This window comes from Daucus carota, chromosome 5 (genome assembly GCF_001625215.2).
Source record: "Daucus carota subsp. sativus chromosome 5, DH1 v3.0, whole genome shotgun sequence".
NCBI lineage: Eukaryota > Viridiplantae > Streptophyta > Magnoliopsida > Apiales > Apiaceae > Daucus > Daucus carota.
This window is the reverse complement of record NC_030385.2, coordinates 33,116,660-33,135,375: the sequence shown is the minus strand read 5'-3', so window position 1 is coordinate 33,135,375 and position 18,716 is coordinate 33,116,660. Positions and strand designations below refer to the sequence as shown.

Here is an 18,716-nt window from a genome sequence, read left to right as displayed (position 1 = left end):
TGTCTATGTCATCTAATCCCTTACGAGTCGCATGTTTAAATTAGTGTTATAGAGATAATATTACATTATGCACAGTTAAATCATGTAGTTTAACCATAAAAATGGCTGATAGACATCAGTGTTTAAGCTAAAAAACGATGATAAAAGTCACAGAGACATTAGTTTTTGGCCGATGTCTTTGTATAGGACCTTTAACATCGCCGACCTAGACATCGGAGGCTGATGCACAAAGACATCGGCCAAAAACCGATGTCTATTAACTAAATTCTAGTAGTGTCACTGCAGTCTATATAAGAAGCTACTCTATTTTATCTATAACAATATAACATCAATCTACATTCAGAACTTCACAAGAAACAAAAATCATTTTATCATAATTTTAAAAATGATTGGAAGGATAAAAATAGTCATTCTATACTGTTATTATTATTATATCCGATTTTCTAAAAATTTCCTATTTATTAAGAAAATTAGATTAATTCTTACAACATATATACTATCCATTATATTTGATTCAAAATCTTTAATTTATGGAAAAAAAAATCTCTTACGATTTGAGATGAATCGTATGGAGCCGTTTGGGTAAGATTAAAACAAAGTGCTCTTATTGTTTAAGTAAATAAGTGGATTATAAGTGAGAAGTAAATTATTTGACATAGAAGTAGAAGTTCTCAAACAAAAACTAGCATTCCGGGTACTTACAAGTTAAAAAAAGTAGAAACCGACTTAAAAAGAAGCTAATGTTCTCACTTTAAACTACTGTTGATATTATATGACTTGTTTGTGACTTGTGCAAACTTTTCCACATAGGTGGACTATAAAAGACTGTCTTTAGCCTTCATGCATAGATGCGCTAGCTATCATCAAACAAGTTAGAAGTGTTTGGGAAGCTATGGGTTCTTGTGAAGGAGGAGTTGCGGTGGTAGTGAAGAGGACAGAAGTTGTGGTGGCCGTGTTGCCGGTGGCCGAGAGTCGCCTGGCAATGTCGAATCTTGATTTGCTGCTGCCACCATTGGACGTCGGAATCTTCCTCTGCTATGACAAGGGCAGCGAAAATATTAACAACGAGACGAAGATTAGCATGCTAAAGAGAGGCCTGGGTCAAGCATTGGTTCCCTTCTATCCACTTGCGGGAGAAGTGGTTATGAATAGTCAAGGTGAACCTGCCTTGTTTTGCAACAACCGTGGTGTGGATTTTGTCCATGCTTTTGCGGATATCGATCTACAGCACCTTGATCTCTACACTCCAGACGCCTCTATTCACGGCAATTTCGTTCCCATCAAGAAACATGGCGTTCTTTCCGTACAGGTATGATCTCCGTATATCTTACTCTTTTAAAACAGATGCATAAAATATTTTTTATTCAGGGGCGGAACTAGCTGATAAGACTTAAAAGTGATTTTGTATTACAATTGACAAGTCATATTTTTCCCACAAAAATCACTACGTTCTCGATGAATTTTGTGAGATTGTTCAGGTGACGGAGACTAAGTGTGGTGGATTGGTGATAGGGTGCACCTTTGATCATAGAGCAGCCGACGCACACTCAATCAACAAGTTTTTAGTTGCATGGGCAGATATAACCAGATCCATCTGCCCCCTAAACATCTCAGACAAAGCCATGGTAAACAAATACACCCCATGCTTCCGGCGCTCATTACTAACTCCCCGAAAGCCCAGCCACCATGACCCCGCCATCGACGACATGTACATCCTCATCAAAAACGCCGCACCCCCATCTAATTCCCCGCCACTGTTCCATCTCCAGAGCCGCATATATCAGATCAGCGCCTACCACATCCAGCGTCTCCAGTCCCTAGCCGGACCCAAACGCACCAAACTCGAGTCCTTCACTGCCTTGCTCTGGAAGTTACTCGCCAAATCCGCCAAACACAACAAAAAGAAATGCAAACTCGGAATCGTGGTAAACGGACGAAACTGCTTAACCGATTCTTCCACAACCGACACGAAGATCTCCTTCGATGAGTATTTCGGGAACGTGCTCTCAGTCCCCTATAGTGAATCCACCGTGGGTGAGCTCAAGTCCCTGCCACTCTCCGCGATCGCCAACAAGGTGCATGCATGCGTGGAGAGCGCCGCAAATGAGGAGCACTTCAGGGGCCTGGTGGATTGGGTGGAGAAGCAGCGTCCCCAGCAAGCGATGTGCAAGGTTTACTCGTGCATCCCCAATGAGGCCGAGGAGGCGGCGGTTGTGGTCTCGTCTGGCCAGCGGTTTCCGGTGAGCCAGATGGAGTTTGGATGGGGGCGGCCTTGTTTCGGGTCGTATTATTTTCCTTGGGGAGGATATACCGGATATGTTATGCCGATGCCGAGTGCTGCGAATGATGGGGATTGGATTGTGTTCATGCATCTCTCGCCGAGTCACCTTGATTTCATCGAGAGAGATGCACCTAACATCTTCAAACCATTTGTTAAATAATTCAACCACTATTCCTGATTTCGTATGTTATGTGTAATTTACATTTCGGTTCTGGTATGTAAAATATAATCAAATATGTTTAATGTATGCTGTGTACAATATTAAGCCAAGGTCTCAGACTCTCACGTAATCAGATATAAATATCAAATTGATGTTCAGATGTAGATTTTCTCCGCTTTGTTATTGCAAAACGAGCTGAGGAATGCTTGTTGAAGATAATCGATGCATCAAATACTTTTTTCTTGTGATCACTGTATTAGACTTTTTGGTGTAACTAAAAGATGGTGTGATGTAGAAACATGTATTAGGCTTTTGTAATTGGCGAGGACTAATTTACAAGTTACTACAGAACACGAAAACAAACTGGCACCAAAAAGATTGTCAATCATAAGTCTCTCTACTGGGAGCATGGTTCCATGACAACATGTAATGCCATTATTCAATCATAGACTCGTCAACAGTGACACTACAGTTCATTGAGATTCATAAAAAAAACAGCCTTTATAGCTATGGTCCTAGCAAAATAAAAACTTGATTCATTTAGAAAATGTGTTCAAGGCGGAATTTCTAAAGAAGTTTACTTTATAACAATTTTAAAATGAGTGATTGACACTTTGCACCCCTTATGTTTAGGCGTTTTTTCGATTTGGTCTCAAACAATTTTTTTTGGCAGTACGCACCCTAAAGTTTGAAAAGCGCTTCGCTTTGCACCCCTTTGACCACTTTCTGTTTAATTGACCGTTAAAGTTAACAGATGTGGGGTTTTCACTTTGCACCCCATAGTTTTAATTTTTTTTTCATGAGTATTTTGAAATAATAGTAATAATAAATTAATAATATGAAATATTAGTATTTTGAATATTAGTAATAATAACCTTACTAATATTTCTTTTCATGAGTATTTTGAAATATTTTAAAGATCATGAAATTGAGAATGCCAATGATTGTTATACTTAATGCCTATGCTTCCCCTCACATGATCTCCAAACTTTAGCCAACATCTGTGAGGTTTTCCTACCTCCTCTGCCCAAACACTCTGTACACTTCTCGTCCAAAAAAGACTTAACTGATCAACACATTCAGTCCTTCCTCGAGTCCACTGGCTCAGACAATTTTGTCCCTGCAGAAGAGGTCACATAGCTCAGATAAACCATCTCCTTCTCATGCTCTGATTGTGTGTGCATTTCAGGCTCTTACCTCGCTCTCATTTCTAGTTAACAATTATCATGTACCCGTACAATTGAGTGTTACATTGCTTAATTAGGCGTATAACTTTGACATACCAATTAATATTCAGTATAATCAGTTATGATTAATAATTAAGTTACGGAACTATGCTTTCTTGGAGCATTAGAATAATAATCAGTTATAGTACAATGTTTTAGGTCGTAGTGCGCATGCGGTGTTTAGTAGGAGCCATTGGTGCATGCATATCTAAGTAACCAGGGTGTTGTAGTATTCCAATAGGGTTTATGTCTCAGGTTTTCTTTGTTTTTGCTCTGCAAGTCTAGTAAGTATGCCTTAGCGATGCTATCCTGTCAAGTTGTAAGAAATTTTGAGACATAATATATATAATATCTATTCTGCTTTAAAAAAAAAAGGTTTTCAATTACAACTTTTCCTTTGTTTAATATATTTCAAAAGATCTAGTTTCTGTCTATGCAGGGCCATCTAGCCATTTTTGTTCAACTTTCATAACATCAAGATTATTATTAATAATACTCGCTAAAATATTTTGAAAAAAAATATTTCAAAATACTCATGAAAAAAAATTAAAATTGTGGGGTGCAAAGTGAAAACCCCACATCTGTTAACTTTAACGGTCAATTAAACGGAGAGTGGTCAAAGGGGTGCAAAGCGAAGCGCTTTTCAAACTTTAGGGTACATACTGCCAAAAAAAATTGTTTGAGACCAAATCGAAAAAGCGCCTAAACATAAGGGGTGCAAAGTGTCAATCACTCTTTTAAAATATATGACGTACCGCAACTCAAGTTTACGTCACAGTGTGATAATAGAAAATCGAAACCGTGTGGCAGTCTTGGGTTGGATTGGATGGGCTAACTTGATATCTGCCGTTTTGATGTACAGCAGGCTAATAGGTTCATGTTTGGGCTGGAATAGGGAGGCCCAAACTAAATATACGAGAATAAACACAATCTATGCAGCTTTTAGAATGGGGTTCTCAGCAATTTGATACGGAGTTAAGAGTATAAATTCTAAAAATACATTCTATATCTTTTCTCTATTTCATATTTATTTATAGTGAGCTCCATTATAATAAAGTTAAGTGGAGGTGAATTGGAGGGAAGAAATTTTTTAAAGTGAAAAAATAAGTTAAGGGGTGGCTCTTAACTTTGAGGAGAGAGGAGGGAGAAGAGAGAAATAAGAGGCTCTTAAATCCTCCTTTAAATTAGAGCATCTCCAATGGTGCTCCAAAATCCTCTTTTAAAAAATAATATAATATGTGACTCCTAGTAAGTTAATACATTGAATATCGTGACAACTCCAACCACACTTTTTATACTTGCTCTCAACTCATATTTTATTATTATTTGAGATAAAAGTGGGAGAGAGAATTAGACAGAACTGAATAGAAATAGAAGGAAATAATTATTTTATTCAATGTAAATATGTTAGGAGCACCTAGATGCTCTTTAAAAAAAGGAGAGAGAGGAAGCTCTTTAATTTTTAAAGAGTTGCTAGGAGCCCATTGGAGCTCTAATTTTCCATATCCTTCTAAAATTTAGAGTTAAGAGCTTGTTTGAAAAGCCCATTGGATATGCTCTTAGAGCATCTCCAATGGGCTCCTCAAACAAGCTCCTAACTCCAAAATTTAAGAGGATATGAGAAATTAGAGCTCCAATGGGCTCCTAGTAGCTCTTTAAAAATTTAAGAGCTTGCTCTCTCTCCTTTCTTTTAAAAAGCATCTAGGTGCTCCTAACTAATTTTTATTGAATAAAATAATCACATACTTTTCTTTTTATCCACTTTTCTCTTATTCTCTCTCCAACTTTTCTCTCAAATAATAATAAAATATGAGTTAAGAGCAAGTATAAAGAGCATGGTTGGAGTCGTCACGATATTCAATGTATTAACTTACTAGGAGCCATATATTATATTATTTTTTAGAGAAGAAGTTAAGAGCACCATTGGAGATGCTCTTAGTCAATTAAAGAGGCAATTTTTTCCCTTATTCTCCTCAAATTTCAAGTTAAGAGTATGAATGAATAGTGTTTGGAAAGTCCATATAAATGATATCATAACTTTGCAGGAGTATTAAAGCTACAATGTTGTCTTTGTATATGGTTAGTGTCAACCTTTTGTCTTTTTCTAATAAAATACTGCTTTTAAGAGATTTTGTTTAATTAATGTAGAAATCCAAGTAATGATGAGGTAACAATGCGCAAATCCATCGATACAGATATATTATCAACCGAATTTATTAAAACGTTTCATTCTGTATCGGTCAATAGAAATCTCCTCGATACAAAGGGATTCATCATTCATATATGAGCTCTGAAGACAACAAGTATTCACAAATTAATCACAAAAACAAACGCCTGTAGCTCGCATGGCTCCTTCAATTCTCTTGTTTCTTTTCTCTTTAGTGCACCTTTCCAACGTTTTCTTGACATGCAATGCTTCGAATTTCTCCTCGATTCTCATCTTCGGTGATTCTTTACTAGACACAGGAAATAACAACTACATTCCTTCTTTCTTCAGAGCAAATCATAAACCATACGGTGTATCATTTCCTGGTGGCACTCCCACAGGGAGATTCTCTGATGGCAAACTCATGTCGGATTTTCTGGCTGAAGCATTAGGCCTAAAAGAGACCGTTCCTCCTTTCCTGGCCCCGGACTTGCCCGAGTCTCAGCTCCTTACAGGTGTTTGTTTCGCGTCTGCTGGGGCAGGGTACGATGATACCACCAGTTTGACACAGGTTATTCCAGTGACACAACAGTACCAACATTATTTCAAGGCGTACAAGGAGAGGCTTATTAGACTCGTGGGAAAACCTCGGGCTGCAGAGATTCTTGCCAAGTCTCTGGTGTTTTCGACTTCAGGAAGTAATGACATGGTCCTTAATTATTACGCGAATCCATTGACAATTCACGGATCCACGGACCAATACCAGGACTTCCTGATAGGTAACATCGAAAAATTTATCAAGGTCAGTTTCTTTTAGTTTCGTCTATCGGTTACACATTTTTAACGAGTACTTTTTTTCCAAACAAAAATCGTGATTTATTTATCCAATAATTTGCAGGCATTATATGCAGAAGGATGCCGGAAGATGGCTATAGCGGGACTTCCTCCCGTCTGTAATCCCCTGCAGATTGCAGGGCTGCTCGGATGCTTGAGTCTCGAAAATTCAGACCCCAATGTGTATAACAGAAAGCTCCAGGCAATGTTAAAGCAATTACAATCCTCTCTGCCTGGAAGCAGACTTGTTTATGCTGATATTTTCACCCCCATGAAGGAATTAGCCCTCAATCCATTCTTCCATGGTACATTCTTCGTGCCATTATACATTTTACTGCAAATTTATTTGTCGTAATTAAACATGAATGTTGCAGGTATTTTGTTACCATTTGGAACTTGCTGCGGAGATGGGATTCTAGCAATGGGGCCAGCCTGCAATTCCTTAGTGCCAAGGTGTTCGAATCCATCGAATCATTTTTTCTGGGATGCAGTTCATCCTACTGAGACCGTGTATCGCTACATGTCTGATTATCTTATCCGCAATGTTCTTCCGCAATTTCATTAATCTCCCTGCACCATGATTCATCTATTAATATGTTGTTCAATAGTTCAATGTATTTGATTAGGCGTAAGCTTGGAATATTTTTCTTTTAGTATATGTACTGCAGATCCATTGATCACTAATTCACAAAGTGCTGAATGTCATTGTGGCGATTCTTGTTTTAATGGCTACAACTTGGGTTTTGTTTTTGTGAAAATAATTACAGGACATTCACAGACAAGAAGCACATATGCAGAGAACTAATCTGCCATTCATAAACACTAAACAGTGTTTCAACTTATAAGTTGCTTGGTCCAGAACACTTTTATGGTCTTACTAAGAGCCTCTTTGGCCACATAAATTTAGCCCTCTGTTTATTTTTTAAAAAATACATATTTTATAATTTTATTGGATATAAATATTAAATAGGTGTCTAATATTAATTGTGGAGGAAAAAAATAAAGATTTATTTCGGGAAAAAATAGAACTTTATATAATTTTTTTTTAATAAAGATAAGCCTTTATTTCTAAAGAATAAGTTAAGAGCAACTTAATGTAACAAATTATATTATAAAAATTGTTTCTGCAAAAAAAATAAAAATATGCATTTTAAAAAAATTGATAAAATTCAACTTGAAAGTTTGTACCAACTTAATCTGATAGATATAATATCCAAGCTCTAGTTATATTAAATAATATAAGATATCTATATATATTTATGTAATATCCAAGCTCATGCTGATATTATATAAAGAAGAGATATATATTGAATAAGAAATCCAATCATAAATACTCTCACTAATATCCATATTAATTATGATTATCAAAGTTATTAAATTTATATTTTAGTCATTATTGTTGATAAAATACAATATCTCTTTTGAGTTAGTTTGGTTGGGTTTAAGATTGTGATCTATGATTAGTTGAGAATTTAAAATATTTATTTTTTTAAAATTTTTAGTTCTAATTGACCGCTGTATATAAGGGGTTGGCCAAGTACAAACTACAAATAGGGTTATGAATGGGGCGGGGACTTCATTTTCCAGCCCCGCCCCGCCCCATATATATTTTTCATTTTTTCCTGCCTCGTCCCCGCCCCATTCGCCGCGGGGATTTATTTTTAATCCCCATCTCCGCCCCATCGGGGATTTAATATAATTTCGCCCCGGCCCGCCCCGCTGCTATAATATTACACTTTAAATAATTACTTTAAAATTTAGTAATTTTTTCTTCAGAATTCAATAAAAATATACGAGACATGTATATTAAAAGCAAAAAACTAAATATAATAGAAATCAAAGGGACATGTTATACACCGTAAAATTATAGTTTTGTGTATTATAAAATAATAATATTAAATATATTAAATATATGCGGGGCGGGGAATCCCGGCGGGGATTCAACAAATACCATACTTGCCTCATATTTTGGCGGGACAGAAAATCATTCCCCGTCACTACCTCATCCCCATAGTAGCGGGGCGGATCTGCCCCATTCGGGGCGGGTTGGTGCGGGTTCCCCGTTTTCCCCACCTCATTTTTAACCCTAACTGCAAACCGTGAGTAAGATAGTAACTTTAATTAGAGCCAGTCGATTTTCTGTGAACACTTGCTGGTTTACTGTATGTTCACGCATATTACAACTCAAAATGAACTTCCCTGTGCTCACGCTGTCAAATGTTCATCACATCGAATTTTTTTTATTGAAGTTATAAATACAGTATTTGTTAACGATTTTTCTAGTGTGTGCGCATGGGCACATGTTAAGCATCAACTCTCGTAAAAATGACTTAATATGATTGATGGAATAAGTGTGAATGCAGAGGGATCATCAACATTTAATATTCATCCACCAATGAAAAGTTAGTATCATTATGAGAGTTAGCAAGTATTGTGTGCCGGGGGCACGCCATAGAAAATTCAATTGCTAATTTTGTTTATATTCTGTCACTTGAAATCGAAACTGGGAATTATGCGTATTTATTTTTATTTTCTGTTGATCTTTACTGAAATCGAAACCAAAACATTTCAGTTACAGGTGCGGTTATTCATTTCTAATGATTTCGGTTCTGATTTCACCAAAACTGAACCATCCTCCGCCCAAAATCACAGATTCACAGTCACAGTACCAGTTGTAACTAAAACGTAAGAAAAACTAGCAACAAGCACAACACCACAAATATGAGCGAATATCACATTAACATACAACAAAATTTTACATAATACTGCTACACTAACAACAAATGTTACAGCAATACAATATCATAATATAACAACAGATAATTCACCAACAGGCTGTTTACTTGATTCTTCCCGTCTTCTATATTTCACTTCCTTCTACCATTCCCTCTAAACAACTCATTGATCTTAGACTCGAGATCCTCCACAGTGTACTTGATATGTCTCTCCATTTGCCTCCCAGTGTCCGGAACACTCTGTACTCTCCCTAGGAAGCTGCGGTATGCCATTGACAAGTTACTGAATACTGAAATCCTCAATTCCTGCTTCAGCTGCTCGTCGAATATCACCCAATTGGATTGAATTTTGCATATCTCATCAAACTGGTTATTGAATAGCTTAATCTTCTCTTTCATTGCCCTCAACTCAACTGTAGGAGACGACGAATTATTATCCAATTTCAACACTTGCAGAACCTTACTCCACGAACTTCTCTGGTAATTCACATGATACTGCTTCACTTTAGCAGTATGTTTCCTAGTCCAGTCGTCCCCTAGAAGGGATCCCAGCTCGCTATCTTTCACTTTCTGAACAATGTACCTTCCGTTATTCATCATAAACACAGAAGCCAACGCAGTATCCCTGTAAATTTTCGACTTAGCCTCCAAATTACTCTCCAACAACTCCATCATCCAAGACATTTGTACTGACAATGATGAAGACGAAGAAGGCCTGTCCACAGGTGAACTAACACCATCCTCAAACACCTGTTCAAGCGTTTGTCGAGATTGGCAAGCAACTCTTATATAATTCATCACATATCGCGTAATCGGATGAAGTCCACCACCAGGAACCGCAGCTTTAGCCGGATCACGCCTAATCAAGTTCTCCAACTCCATAAAAATCCCTCTTATCGCTTCCCCCAATTTCTTCCAAATACTAATTGCTTCGTTACACATAAACAAACAATATTGATCCGCAAACACCATCTGAATATGCGGAATCAAGTCCCTAAGCGCCTCAAAAACATCCAACACCTTATACAACCTCTCCGGTGCACGACTCCCAATCGCAACTGCATCCGCAAACTGCAGAAGCTGAGTCATTCCACCTCTACAAACCTCCATATAGGACAAATCAGACGCATTCGAGAATCCATAAAACACTCGATCACACAACCTCCGCTCACTCGGAAACAGTATCCTCACCGCCACATTCGCAGCCTTAATCCACCTCTCAATCTCCTCCTCGAGATCTGCCCACTGCATCTTCTGAACCTCATCAGTACTCAACTTCTGTAACCCTAACCTGCTCACACTCTCATCCAAAAACTCTCTCCGATAACTACTGTACGCATACGAACACTCCTTTCCGTATCCAGCAATCACCATCCGCTTTGCAATCTCGTGCAAATCATTAATCGTCCCCGACGGCAACGCATCAATCACGATATTAAAATCCGATATCCGATGCGCAACCGGAATCTCCTCGTCGTCGTCGTTCTCATCATCGTCAATCTCCTCATCCGAGTCAAAGCCAGTCGACTCACCGTTCGAGTACCGAGTCACATCGAACGACTCACCGCCTCGTTCCATCAACGATTTAAACTCATCTTCCAGCCTAAACATACTCTGCTGCAACAAATCTTCCGCTCGGTCTAAACTACTCGCCACCGACTTCTCCGCCGCCATCGGCGTCCAATCGCGAATCACGGCGATCAAATCGTCAACGGCGTCCAAAAACGCGGCGGAGTCAGCCGAATCCGACCAAATCAACCGGTCCGCAGACAAGTACCTCGAGATCCGCCGGTCCAGAGACTTCAAATTCTGATCGAGAGATGACAAAGACGAGTTCTTCAAAACGTCGTCGTCGTCGATCAACTTCTCCGACAGTTTCTCGCGCAACCTGCCATCAAAGTTGGAGAAGATCTGGAGAATATCGTCGGCGGTGTTGTCCGTGTGGCCGAGCGTCTTCGCTATGTGACGCGCTACTGCTATGAGCTTTTCTTCACCGTTTTCCGCCATCTTCGAGAGAAATGTATAGATACAGATAAGTGTATGTAGAGGTGTGTGTACCTAGATTATATATATGTGTGAACCACAGGAGATGAGAGGGACCCACAAACGCGGTTTGAGTGATAAAAGGGTAATAAAGAAATAAAGAAAAAGTAAAAGCGGAGGTGATGAACAAAGTAGAAGCAGAGAGGAACCATCTGAATCAACAATAGTGACGGATGCGAACTAAAAATAAAGTAGTTTTTGGCTTTTCTTAGCTAAATTATCGGCACTCTATTTTTGAGTTCTAGATTTTTCTTGCCTTATTTTCACTAATTTAAACAAGTTCCAAAAAAAGGATTTTAAGGTTTCCAAACCAACCTACAGTGTAAATCTCATTCGATCTTTTTAACATATACTTACTTTATATATTTTTTCCTTATTTTTTGATTTTTGACACATATTTTTAAGTGTTTTGATCGAATAATCAAAAATATTTTTTTGAAATTTTTTTAAATAACATATATAATCAAAATTTTAATTAATAAAACACTCAACCAAACATGATAATATTTGCTTACAAAAATAATTATTATTCTGGTCAATCCATCTAAATACAACAGCAGAGAGAGTGTACAGTTACTGTTTCTATTTCAAATAATTGCTAAAATCGAAACCATTTAGCTATTAAATATTTTACAACAACTAATTGAAAGATTAATTAATTAAATCCGTATTAAAATTTGGAAGGTGGGTGGGGAGTGGAGTGTATTAAAATATAGCCACTCCCTTTGAATTTGAAACTTAGCTGTAAATCTGACCAAGTCTTTTCACTTGAATGCAAACCTCAAGTGGCTTGTTTTGTCGAGGTAAAGGAATACCGTAGGATATGACAAAATAAAGATTGCTCAAGGTTAATGTTCTCATCTTTTGCTCGAGAGATACGAATGCTACTCGACTAGTAGTTCGCCAGGCTTGGGCTAGGATTAAAGAGAATATATGTTGCGTTTGGTTAGGGGAAGTCAAATGATATTTTAACTATAATTTAGTTGAATATATAATAATTTCATTCTTTCCATCATTCTATTTCTATCACCATTATGTTGTGTTTGGTTGGGGAGAAGGTAATGAAATGAGTAAAAATACTTGAAACTAATAGCGATAGGAAGAAAGTTTTGGAAAAAATTTGAGGGAGTGTCAAAATTGCTATGATAAGATTTGTGAAGAAATTGAGAATAGGAGAGAATAGAGCATTCCATCTCAAATTGAAGGTGTGATATCTAGCACATGAGATAAGGAATTGTTGATAGAGGAATTTGGTAATCAACAAAGATGAGGTTCATGGCCGGAATCAAGATCTATGACGGTGGTTTTGGTCGCCGGAGTGCGGTGGTTGTGTGTTTTAGGGGGTGGCTGAGATTAGGGTTTTGAGTTGGTCTCACGTGCTCTCAACTCATGATCCCCCAATGTGCCTACGTACCCCTATATTTATAGGGGATCAAGCCATACGTAGTTCTATTAAACCAAGACTCCTAGTTTGATCAGGACTAGGCTTCTCGGGGATAAGACCAACACTGGGGTGGTGACTTATCTCTTAGACGTCCAACGCCTTCAGAGTCCTACTCCAGTTAGAATTAGTCTTGAGGCTGACAACCTCAGACTCCTGATCCAAATAGATCACGGATTCGACAATATCTCCACTACGAGAGATAGCATCTACCACGACTCTTATGGAGAAGTCATCTGGGAGAGCCATGACCAACCCCTTGAGGTGTAGGGACGCGTCCTCACCTCCCGGTGAGGTCTTCGTCTTCAAGCAAGGTAAATAAGGAGCCAAATTACACGATCGTCTCAATCCCCCGATGAGGGCTAACTCACCAGAATACATGATCCAGACATATGATCGGCCTTCATATTACCCCGGAGGGCCTTCAAGAGTCATGATCACCTCAAGCCCCCACACGAGGGTTAACTCGGCAGATAGCAGGATTGAGGATTGTAGATCATGCCCGGATGAGCCCGGGAACTATCAGATGGGCCTGATAACTACCAAATGAGCTTGGTAACTAGTCTTCATATCCCTCGGAAGGGTCGTCGTATCCCCCGGAGGGGTCGTCATATCCCCCGGAGGGGTAGGTCTTCCTATCCCCGGAGGGGCGGTCTTCATCTCCCTCGGAAGGGTTGTCTCAGCGAATGTACACTCTCCCATAGGAAGAGCCTTCTTACAATATGTGTTTACATGTGGGAGCGACCCCTGAGGGCGCGCCCTTGCCTTCGCCGTCTTGTCCCATCGACCACTCCAACAACACATCAGACATGTCCTTCTTTAACATGAGGCCGCGCCCCTCAGTCACCTCCGAAGAGGGCGCGCCCTCCTCCAACACCATGACCAATTTTGGTCATAACAGGGTGGACGGAGGGTCGGTCGCGTCCTTCCATCAACGTCATCAAGAGTCGCGTCTCTCCTTCCATCAACATCCTCAAGAGTCGCGTCTCTCCTTGTGACTCGGAGGACGCGTCCTCTTTACGCAACATCGGCGGATTAGTCACGCCACGGAGGGCTGCGCCCTTCCGTTCAGACTAGTCTCTTCAAGGGTCGGTTGCGTCCTCACTTTATAAGCAGGAGGACGCGTCCTGATACCTCATATAGGACTCTTAGCCCAATTCATGTCTTACTTAGTTAAACTAAGTACATACCCGACCCAACAAATTTGGCTATAACAGGAATAGAATGGAAGAATAAATGAAATTTTTAAACAATTGTCCATAATATAATTCATTTTTCATTTCATTCCTTCCAAAGTCATTCACTCCAACCAAACACAACATTAGAGTTCAAACCATCCATTTTATGAAGAAATGATCCATTCCTTGTGATACCTATCTACCCAATTTTATCATACAAAATTAGCTCTCATTCATTTTTTAAAAATTCTCCCTCGTACATTCTATTATTTTCTTTCTTTTTACTCATTTCATTCTATTCCATCTCGTTCATCTCAACCAAACACAACATTACTGTGAATCTCTTCTGTCCCAGATGACCCAAACAATTAACTCCCGTCCACCGCAGGGACATCTCCGCGAGTGGTGTTTCAATCCAAATTTTTGACCACTTCAAAGGTTTGATTCGAATTTTTGATTCAAATTATATTACATAAATTTATGTTGAATTATATAATCTTAAAATTATTATGAACTACTTATATTATATTTAATAAATTAATTAAATTAAAAATGTAATTCTAATATTTGTAAAAATATTTAAATTATATACTTAATTGCTAATATTATTAAACAAAATAATCTTGTTGATTTGATAAAAAAAGAGAAGCAACTAATTTTTTAAATTAATAAATAAATAAAATGCCATACTAATTTTTCAAATTAATGCTCAATTAAGCATTTTTAAGTATAATACAAGCCTCTTTATTTTTTAGGGTATTTATGAATATACCTCTTTTTAACATATTAATTGCAATAATACTACTTACCTCAAAAACTTGCACATTTACGTTCATTTCTCTAAATTTACCTATAATTTGCAAATATACGGTACTTCTCTCTCCCCACTTTTCACTCTTCACACCTCTTTCCTCTCTCTCATCATTTCCTCTCTTCACTCTCTCCCTCTCCCCGTTCCCTCTCTTCACTCTCTCCCCGCTCCCTCTCTTCACTCTTTTTCTTTGCCTCTCTCTCCTCGCTCTCTCTCAGTCCGTAAAATGAATCGGGTTTCAGATTTTCGAGAAATCGATTCAAACTCGATTAAATATATGTACCGTGTGTATGATTGTATTGTTGGTGTTTGATGATTGTATGTATTTGTGGGGTTGATCGTTGATGGCGGTTTCGTTGTTTGACGGCGGTGCGCCGGTGTTGATGGTCGCTGGATTTAAGTAAAGCAGCAAGGGTCAAGATGAAGAACGCGAAAAGGGAGATCAAGAAAAAGTGAGAAGTGTGGAGATATAAACAGGGTGTAAGTATTGGTTGTTGATGCTTACTTTGAGTTGATTATTGAGTTGTTTTAGTTGATTTCCCGTCTTTGAATTGTGATATTATTATTGGGCTCGCAGGGGTGCTCATCTGATTATTGCAACTTATTATGCAACTATTTGTAATTTAAATAGTTTTTGCTAAAAGTTGCATACATATGGTTACATGTGCAACCACCGTATTTTTGCAAATATATTTTGAAGTATAATATTTTTGCAATTTGTTTTAAAAAATGACAGTAATTTCGCAAAAAAATCATTTAGACTTGGGTAATTATGAAAAAAGCCCTTTTTTGAACTCTATATTCGGTCCAAACTTGCGTGATTTTGTTCGGACGGGCCTCGGGTCACTTCGGGATTAGGAAGTGCTATACTCGCTGTCGATCTCCGAATCCAAATCCAATCCCCTGCCCGATCCCCATTATATCGGGGACTGTCTGTTTCTCATCTCGACCCAAATGGTATTTGGGGATATATACCCATAATGATTTGTTGATTTTTAATTTAAATCAAAATCTATATTTAAATACTTCATAGCTACTTAATTTTTTATCTTGCAAAATAGTAAGTACAGTTAATGAAATAGTATAAAAGTCTATCAATTTCAGTAGTTGCAAACATGCTGCTGGAGAACCCGTGACTGAAGTTGTCTGCATCAATAAAAGGTGATAAACATATAAATACATAATTATAATATCCGTACTCATAAAAAAGTCTCGATTAGGATTGGGCAGGTCAGAGTCAATGTCCATCCCCAATGGTGAACATATTATAATTATGGGGAAGAAAAGTCTTAAAAAGCAAAGATTAAGAACCTAAAATTAAGAAAAAAAAAATGAAGATCAAGGATATCAAAATAATATTAATAGTTACGGACATTATTTGAATTATCTTGGAGGAAACAAAAATAATTTATCAGATCAAACCAAAATTTATATTTGTATTGTTTTCTGGTCATTTTTTATATTGTAAATTTTATTTTATCATGTTATTTTTTAATTTCATGCATGTAATGTGCTCTTATTTAAATTTTAATGAAATTTATTTTTCTATTATTGTGAGTTTATCCTTAAAAAATTATTAATTATTAATTACAAATAATTATTAGTTGAATATAATAATCGCAAATTCTTTAAGCCCGATAAATGAAATATATATATATATATATAACAAAATGATTATTTTTTAATAAAGCAAGTGATCCAAATCTGGATCCGTGAATAATGCTTATCAAAATTGCTAGACGAGACTTTGGAGTAACCCGCACTAAATTTAGATCACCGAATCACTGTTGGATTTGCCCTTATCGCCAAAAATGATTAACTAATGTTATGCTCCTGCAAAAACAATCGAGTCAAAAAAATATAAAACTGATTAGATCGTTGATTAATCTAGTTTTTATGAACACACAATCAAGTGATTTGTTGAAGTTGATATATATACGTGTTTCAGTTTAATTATAATTAGTTTAAATTATCAATCCTAATCGCAATCTCATACAAATCTTTATCACTAAATCAATCCCTTCAAAATCCAGATATAGTGTCATCAATATTGAATCATAGTAAAAAAAAATAAAAATATACTCCCTCCGTTCCATTTTAGTTGTCACCTTTGGTATTGTGCCGGTTAAATTGACCAAAATTTGACTGAAATTTATTAATATTTTATCAATTGAAAAAATAAAAAAAATATGTCATCGGAAGCAACTTTTAATCTACTTTAAGATGTGATTTTTAGTTTTTTAAAATAATGAAAGAATGATCTATAATTTTTGGTCAAAAGTTAGTCTATTTGACCAACAAAAATAGAAATGTGACAACTAAAATGGGACGGAGGAAGTACCAAACTATCACAAGGGAAAAATAAACAAGACTCACGTAAATTGGAAATAAAACACACCAAGAAAAGGTTGTATCTAACAAACTATACAATCTAAAAATATAGAAATCCTTACCTAAAGAGAGCGTTATGATAATACAACTATACAATCTAAAAAGATAGAAATCCTTATCTGAAGAAAGCGTTATTTGTTTAAAAAAAACAAAGTAAAAAATAATGAATTCGATATTTTCTATCAGTGAAAAGCGATGAAAATCTCAACAGCATCTAAGAAAAAAAAAAAAAGCTGGTGTTTTTAGGATTTGAGGGGAGAGGCAATCTTTCTACGAAATGTTAGTTTCAGATTAATGCTTACATGTTCAAAGATCTATAAAATTATATATACATTTTTAAACAATACTTAAAAACTTATAATCCTTTTAGATATTGAAGTTTATATGGTTATGTTGTAATAAAATATGAATATCAAAATTACTCATAACTGAACCGATAAATATATCTTTTTCTGGTAATTAACTTGTTATGAGATTTTGAACCATTATTTAACAATACTATGTTGTTGCAAGAATTACGGTTCCTCTGTGATCTTAAACGTCATATTATATCTCTAAATTAAAATTTGATCTACAGACGAATGTTTTCCTCGGGTCGAACTCCTATATTTTCTGAGATGTATAATGTTTATTTTATAATTTTGTAAGTCATATTACATCTTCAAAATAAAGTCCGTCTCTATTCATGGACAAGCGTTCTTCTTTTCATGATACTCTCGATACTAAAGAATACAGATTGCTTGTTGGCCATGATAAATTTTAGTTTCCCTAGAATCTTGCAAATTTTATACGTGAGGGACACGCTCTTGATAAATTTTATTTGATTCGCGAGATACTAAAGAATACACATTGCTTGTTGGATAAATTTTAGTTTCCCTAAAATCTTGCAAATTTTATATGTGAGGGACACCTTCTTGATAAATTTCATTTGATTCGCGAAATGGTGTGGGGTTAAAATAAAAAACAGGATAATCTAAAAAAAAAAAAGAAGAGATTACGGGGATATGAATTTAGGATGTTATACATGTTTGATTCAATACTGAAATAAATATGTCTTTAAAAATTATAAATTAAACAAATTGAAAATATTAACGAAATTATTAATGTTCGTATTTTAGCACTGATGCAATTTTATACTTAATATTTTATGTATATCAAACTATCTAATTAAAGTTTGAAAATATAAAAAATAAAATTAGATATCCGTAGTCCACCCCTCGTGCCCACTGCCCAAATATCAAAAACTTGAGATGTTAATTGGGAAATATATCAAAAGTATCATTCACTCGTTTGAAATGTATCAAAATCATCATTAAACAAAAACCAGACTCAAATGGATCACTCATTACAAAAATTTATATCAAAAATATCATTGTATCATTAGTTGAAATTCTAAAAATATTATATATTGAGTTTTGCACATTGTTTACGAATGGTATTACATTCAAATGAAAGATTCAGAATTCTAGT

General features: G+C 36.5%; 3 protein-coding genes across 3 annotated transcripts; 2 read left to right on the top strand and 1 right to left on the bottom strand.

Annotated features, from left to right (window-relative positions):
* Positions 1-834: 834 nt before the first annotated feature.
* Positions 835-2,692, top strand: LOC108220718 (coniferyl alcohol acyltransferase). Its single transcript, XM_017394568.2, has 2 exons — positions 835-1,309; positions 1,479-2,692. Exons 1-2 carry the CDS (start codon positions 893-895, stop codon positions 2,439-2,441), a joined length of 1,380 nt encoding a protein of 459 aa, XP_017250057.1. The 5' UTR covers positions 835-892; the 3' UTR covers positions 2,442-2,692.
* A 3,320-nt stretch (positions 2,693-6,012) lies between these two features.
* Positions 6,013-7,212, top strand: LOC108221612 (GDSL esterase/lipase At1g58430). The gene is made up of 3 exons (XM_017395478.1): positions 6,013-6,615; positions 6,712-6,952; positions 7,022-7,212. The coding sequence occupies exons 1-3, from the start codon at positions 6,013-6,015 to the stop codon at positions 7,210-7,212; spliced, it is 1,035 nt and encodes a 344-aa protein (XP_017250967.1).
* Positions 7,213-9,367: 2,155 nt separating this feature from the next.
* LOC108223631 (exocyst complex component EXO70B1) lies at positions 9,368-11,496 on the bottom strand. Its single transcript, XM_017397974.2, has one exon. The coding sequence runs from the start codon at positions 11,387-11,389 to the stop codon at positions 9,515-9,517; it is 1,875 nt and encodes a 624-aa protein (XP_017253463.1). The 5' UTR covers positions 11,390-11,496; the 3' UTR covers positions 9,368-9,514.
* Positions 11,497-18,716: the final 7,220 nt, after the last annotated feature.